This window comes from Fundulus heteroclitus, chromosome 11 (assembly GCF_011125445.2).
Source record: "Fundulus heteroclitus isolate FHET01 chromosome 11, MU-UCD_Fhet_4.1, whole genome shotgun sequence".
NCBI classification, from domain to species: domain Eukaryota; kingdom Metazoa; phylum Chordata; class Actinopteri; order Cyprinodontiformes; family Fundulidae; genus Fundulus; species Fundulus heteroclitus.
Window position 1 is genome coordinate 36,616,983 of NC_046371.1, and position 6,610 is coordinate 36,623,592.

The 6,610-nt window shown below is 41.5% G+C and overlaps 1 protein-coding gene across 1 annotated transcript; it reads left to right on the plus strand.

Annotated features, from left to right (window-relative positions):
• Nucleotides 1-2,060: 2,060 nt before the first annotated feature.
• Nucleotides 2,061-5,457, plus strand: ckma (creatine kinase, muscle a). The gene is made up of 8 exons (XM_012868137.3): nt 2,061-2,169; nt 3,193-3,400; nt 3,517-3,671; nt 3,822-3,954; nt 4,159-4,330; nt 4,447-4,570; nt 4,653-4,842; nt 4,967-5,457. Exons 2-8 carry the CDS (start codon nt 3,208-3,210, stop codon nt 5,143-5,145), a joined length of 1,146 nt encoding a protein of 381 aa, XP_012723591.1. The 5' UTR covers nt 2,061-2,169; nt 3,193-3,207; the 3' UTR covers nt 5,146-5,457.
• Nucleotides 5,458-6,610: the final 1,153 nt, after the last annotated feature.

Here is a 6,610-nt window from a genome sequence, read left to right on the forward strand (position 1 = left end):
TGGACAATGCAGACAACTCTCCCTGTGGCTCTACGCTTCTTCAGGAGTGAATGCTGCTTGTCGGGACTTTGAAGCAATCAACTGGTTTCCTTATATAAGAAATATTTGACCAATCTGTATAATCTGACCCAATCCGTATAATATGATTGAATTTGACTTTGTAAAGTGCCTTGAGATGACATGTTTCATGAACTGGCGCTATATAAATAAAGTTGAATTGAATTGATTACAGCAGCTGCTGCACAGGATGAGAAAATCCACAGGAAAGCACAAACAGGTGTCTCTCAAAAATGAAAGCGCAAACAAACTCAGTCCACTGCAACAACGTCATTTCAGTCCAGGGTAATTAAATGTTAACATTTCATTAATGCTCTTTATAAATCCAAAAAATGTCAGAATTATTTTGAGCAAAAATTGTATTAGAAAATCTTTTTCTCCAATTACAAATCATATTGTCTAAGCTTCATAAGAATATGTTTTAGTACCACAAATGAAATGCCACATTAAGTTAATGATTCTTCATTTTTTTATTGAATCAGCCAGTGAGACCTTTGCTGTACATTTTTCCCCCAGATAGCTACTTTATGTGAGTTAGTGCTTCTTCACCTGAATTACTGTTTAGCAACTTGTACATAAAAAAACCCTGTTTGGTTAATTACTTTGTACAAATAGCCCATAGATGTGAGTGTGCATGGTTGTCTGTCCTGTGTTACCCTGAGATGGACTGGCAACCTATTTAGCATGTACCCCGCCTCTCGCTCAATGATGATAGGATGGAAGCTTTTGCTCCATCTAGCTGAATGTATCATCACAATAGTGACTCATTCAACAACCTGCTATAGACAAGACATGTGAATAAGTGCTTTACATTTGTAGCAGCCATCCTGAATCGTAAGGTTTAGGATGGCTGCTAACTTGGAGGTGAATCAAGTTAGCAGCCATCCTTGGAGGTGAATCGCTTAGAAGACATTTAAGTTGATTTGAAACTTGGGAATTCAGACTTCTAGAAACAAAGTAATGTCGCTGTGCTGACACAAAAGGTTATTTACAACTTGGTGTGCTAATATTTGATCAATGTAGCTCTACCATAAACACTTAACTAAGGGTTAGTACACAAATCCTCACCAAGAAGTAGGGCTGGGCGATCGATCGATAGACGTACATCGATGATAAAGTGTCAATAAAAAGTTTAATAGAATAACAGTTTTCCTTCCTTTTGCATTCTAGCCTATCATGTAGGTTAATATTACAGTGATATCCTCCCTTCCAATCACAAACGCAGACCCAGGAAGGTGCCATCACCAAGCTCCGCCCACTTCAAAGAGTTCAGAGAGCACACGGTTCTTTTTCTTTTTTAAAAACTTGCAGTTTTGGTAAAAAAGTTGGTTAAATGAAGGGTTGAGTTTGAATTCAGTGTTTGTGTTCTTCATCTAAAAAAAAAATTGCGAAGCAACAGCATAAAATGGCCAAGGTTGCACTTAAAATATATGTTTAGAATTTTTTGATAATTATTGATATCAATCAATATCATTTTTATTTTATCAATATGCTTTTTTTCTATATCGTCCAGCCCTACAAAGAAGGGTTCTGTTATAAGGAAAGTACTTTTGAAAAGTACACACACAACTCTTTACTATCTGATTAATACCCACCCTTGCCAGACAGCCTCACTTTTTACATTTCTACTCTTCCCAGATGAGAAGAAGACAAACTCTTTCTAATATTCACACCTAACACAAGCATCCCTGTTCTCCCAGGCATGCATGACAACCCAAAAGTTTTATTTTCTATCTTTACTTGCTGATCCCCTCCATATCGTCTGCACCTCCAACACTATTACTCTTCTGACCCGCTCCTCCCCTCTTTCGTACGCCCCGTCATCCTACTGGGGCCATGTATGGGTTCTGGTGGGGTGGGGGTCCAGCTGGGGTAACCTTCTTGGATGACAGTGCTGCAAAGGTGCCCCTTTCATAAACCGTTCAACATATCAGTACAGACACCAGCCAATGAGAGCTCAGCAGGCACTAAAATGGCCAAGCGAATGGCTGATGTCTGCCCAGTATATAAACAGGGAGCAGGGACCTCCAGAGCTGGGTGACCCCTATTTTGGCTGTGGTGAACAGGATCTGATCCCAAGGACTGTTACCTCTGTTCTTATCTTGTGTGCAGGTAAAATAAATTATATAACACAATAATGTTTTGATCTTAAGATAAAGACAGGGAGGTATAAATCTAGCTACTGAACATGGAAAACATTTTAGTGGTGCAAGATACTTGTATTGTGTTTTATATCTGGAGCAGTGAAGAAGCACAAGAGCTAAAGTTACAGATGGACATTGTTTTCCAAAGATAATGCACTTGGTTTGTCAGTTCACTGAATTTTGACACTTTGTCTGATTACAGTAAATCTGACTTGAGATAATGTTTGAGCTTTATCCATACCTATTCTGGTAGTGACTCTACATGTGTTCACACTGCAAAGATTGAGATCATTTGGAAAGTTCTCTTTGTGAAAAGGGAGTACATAGTTTAGTGCATGTTGAGACCCATCAATATCCAACAAGCTGTTGTAGCATTATTTTTCACTTTAATGCTATAACTGCTAAAGAAATCGTTTTTATTTGAAATCAAGTTCATTCCAGTGGACTGTGGCTAGAGAAATCAGGAAGAACTTAAAACCACGTCTTAATGAATCTTGTTGGTGGGTGAAGTCTCTGGGTTGAAACTTGTCTCCCACTCGTTAAAATTCTGCCAGCAGCTCAGTATAACAACTGTGCACACTACTCTGGTGTTGATCTGTTAAATGGTAAATGGTAACCATGTCAGATATGCATTCAACACTTTGTGTCATTACCAAGATTTTTAAGGCATTGCCTGCATGGGCTGAGTACATAAAGGGTATACAGTCAGATGTACTCTGGCTAAAAATACCCCAAGATCAGGCGCTGCTCCGTCTGCCCTCCATTTCGGTGTGACATCCGAGCCAGAGCCGCACATGTTACCAGGATTCCTCAGCAGACACCATTTAAATTTTGCAGCTGTCTCAGAGAATATCTCAAGTATCCAAATCATGACTGCAGTTTCACAGCTTCTGATTGCCTTCACATCGAGTCTGGTTATGTGTTAGCTCAGGAAGCTGTAGGTTTGTGTTTCTTCTCTTCTTCTCTTCACAACAATATTCTTTCTCTGTAGTGTCAGAAAGCAAACATGCCTTTCGGAAACACCCACAACAACTTCAAACTCAACTACAAAGTTGAGGAGGAGTTCCCAGACCTGTCCAAGCACAACAACCATATGGCCAAGATCCTGACCAAGGAGATCTATGGCAAGTTGAGGGACAAGCAGACACCAAGTGGTTACACTTTGGATGATGTGATCCAGACTGGTGTCGACAACCCTGGTGAGAGAAACAAAGGAGCTGAACACTAGACAAATAAGATTCAGCATTAGTAGTTCCATGCAACACCACTGCCATCTGATTCCCGCTCTCCTCTTGTACTTACTCCTATTCTTCAGGTCACCCCTTCATCATGACTGTTGGCTGCGTCGCTGGTGATGAGGAGTCCTACGAGGTTTTCAAGGACCTGCTGGACCCCGTCATCTCCGACCGTCATGGTGGATACAAGCCCACTGACAAGCACAAGACTGACCTCAACTTTGAGAACCTGAAGGTAGAGTTCGATGTCTATCAGGAAGCAAAAGTTTCATGAGTCTTAAAACAGATCTGTATAGGATTCTTGGAGATTTTATTAACCCCTAACATTTCCACTTAAAAAAATCACCACTGAACTGACATTGAACTTGTGTAACTTTTTGATTAGGGTGGTGATGACCTGGACCCCAACTATGTCCTGTCCAGCCGTGTTCGTACTGGTCGCAGCATCAAGGGATACACCCTGCCCCCTCACAACAGCCGTGGCGAGCGCAGAGCTATTGAGAAGCTGGCTGTTGAGGGTAAGCCATGATTAGTTTGGGAGAAACGGGTTAAACAGAAAGGAAAAACCTTATTGAGTGGGTTGTGTCATCTAAGGGTAAATGGTGAAACAATTTAGATATTAGAGAAGAAAATACAACCGTGTTCTTTTTACTGATAATTGATTGTCGTATCCCCGTCTCTCTTTGTTTAAAGCCATCCTAACACACTGTCTGTCCATGCAGCTCTTACCAGCCTGGATGGCGAGTTCAAGGGAAAGTATTATCCCCTGAAGTCAATGACTGATGCCGAGCAGGAGCAGCTGATCAGTGATCACTTCCTGTTTGATAAGCCCGTCTCTCCCCTGCTGACCTGCGCTGGTATGGCCCGCGACTGGCCCGATGGCAGAGGCATCTGGTAAGTGTGGCCAAAAACTAATCTGGCTACACAAAACACTTTCCAATTCTTTTGAGTGACTACTTCTACTTTTCTTAAGCATTTCATTAATTGCGTTTTTTTATGTCTCCTATTAGGCACAACGACAACAAGACCTTCTTGGTCTGGGTGAATGAGGAAGATCACTTGCGTGTTATCTCCATGCAGAAAGGTGGCAACATGAGGGAAGTCTTCAGACGTTTCTGTGTTGGCCTGCAGAAGGTAAGTGATGATGACAGGATCAAAATAAAATGTGTAGGTGAATAAATCATGTTTGACCAACCGTCTTTACATGACTCATAAGATTGAGGAGATCTTCAAGAAGCACAACCATGGCTTCATGTGGAACGAGCATCTTGGCTACATCCTGACTTGCCCCTCCAACCTGGGTACCGGCCTGCGTGGTGGCGTGCATGTCAAGCTGCCCAAGCTGAGCACACATCCCAAATTCGAGGAGATCCTCACAAGGCTGCGCCTGCAGAAGCGTGGCACAGGTATTCCCAGATTGCATGAGGTTGACCTTTCAAATATCAGCTTTGTCAGCTGAGATTCCAACAGAGCACAAAAAACTGGGGAGATCTGGTTTTCAGCTTCTCATCCCTCCCTTTTCTTCGTTAGGTGGTGTGGACACTGCATCTGTGGGCGGCGTGTTTGACATCTCTAATGCTGACCGTCTGGGCTCCTCTGAGGTGGACCAGGTCCAGCTGGTGGTTGACGGTGTCAAGCTTATGGTGGAGATGGAAAAGAAGCTTGAGAAGGGAGAGGCCATTGATGGCATGATCCCCGCCCAGAAGTAAAGAGGGACAATCTTCCTGTTTTCTTGTGACCATTCATGTGCTATAAAGCCACCTGATGGGCACGCAGAGAACAGCTCCTCTCCTAGAGACTTTTGCCTCTGCTAAACTCTTTCCTTCCTTCAATCTTTTGTTTCTTTCCTCTATCCTTTTGACTTTTTTCACGTTCTCCCCCGTTGCCTGGTAACATCCTGGGATCAACCTCCATTGAGCTGGGCTCTCCTGGCAGATGCGGCATCATCTACTTTTTGTTATAAAAAGTGATGATTAATGAACCTGTTCATACTGTTCAATAAAAAGTCCCCCATTACAGAATTTTCAGAGTTCCTTTTGTTGTTGCTTGGTTTGGTTGTCATGAAAAAATGCCTCAATGTAGTTGTGGGGGGAATCTAAGCTTGTAGGCCACCTTTACCAACTCTACCTTGAAGTAGCTGGTTCTCTGAATGGCTTCTCAGGCTTTTACAGTGTTGGTGACGTATATTGATCTGCTTGTGGTTACAATGTTGCTTCAACTCATCATGGTTTGCAGGTATTTGTTTCAGCACAGGTCTCCACTGCTTCTTATTTAGAATTTTTTTTTTCTTTTCCAGCGTTCACCTGTAGATCTGCTTCTAATTATTATTCATTATTCTATTGATGAACTGAGTTTGACCCAGCTTCAGTTGTCGGACAAGTGGGCTAAAATTTGACCCCACATTACTCTGTTATACAGAGGACTAATGCTAAACAAGCCCCAATCAACACCACCATGGTTGACAGCTGCTATAATGGATTTGTACTCATTAGGCTTTTTGTGATAGCCAAACATCTCCACTTTGGTATCACCTGTTCAGATGACATCATGTTGTAGGCTTCTTTAGAGGAAGAGGTTGTCTGGACAAGCACAGCTCCTCAAACAAGGTATATTTGTTTAGTCTTTTTTTCTAATGTTATGAACGTCAACATTTTCCGTGCTAAGGCCTGTAGAGACTGAGATGAAGCATTCATTTTGGCATTTTTATGTATTTAACAGTTTGCCTTATAAATACTCTTGCTTATTGAGTAATGAAGGACCTTACATTGATTGGAAATTGGGTTATAAACCTTCCCAGAGTAATGAATAGCAACAATTGCTTCCTTCAGTTTATTTCTGTTGCTTTGCTGCCCTGACAATATTAAACATACAACTATGTGCTCCTAACCAACTAAGTGTCAATAGTCTGGCTTTTACAGCAGTTGTCTTACTTGCTAATGACCCATTAATTGCATGCTATAATTAGCAGTACCAACTTTCCCTTCACAAACCTAACAAAGGTACACATTTTCAGACCAAGCTTATCTGGTTTGGCTGGTTTTGTATAATTATTAGTTAGGAGTCGTTATACGCATTTGTACACTTGGTGACATTTTAAATCTTTCAAAACCCAAAGATCAGGATTATATTATGATACACAAAACCTGATTTGATAGTTGTATTTCCAAGAGTCCC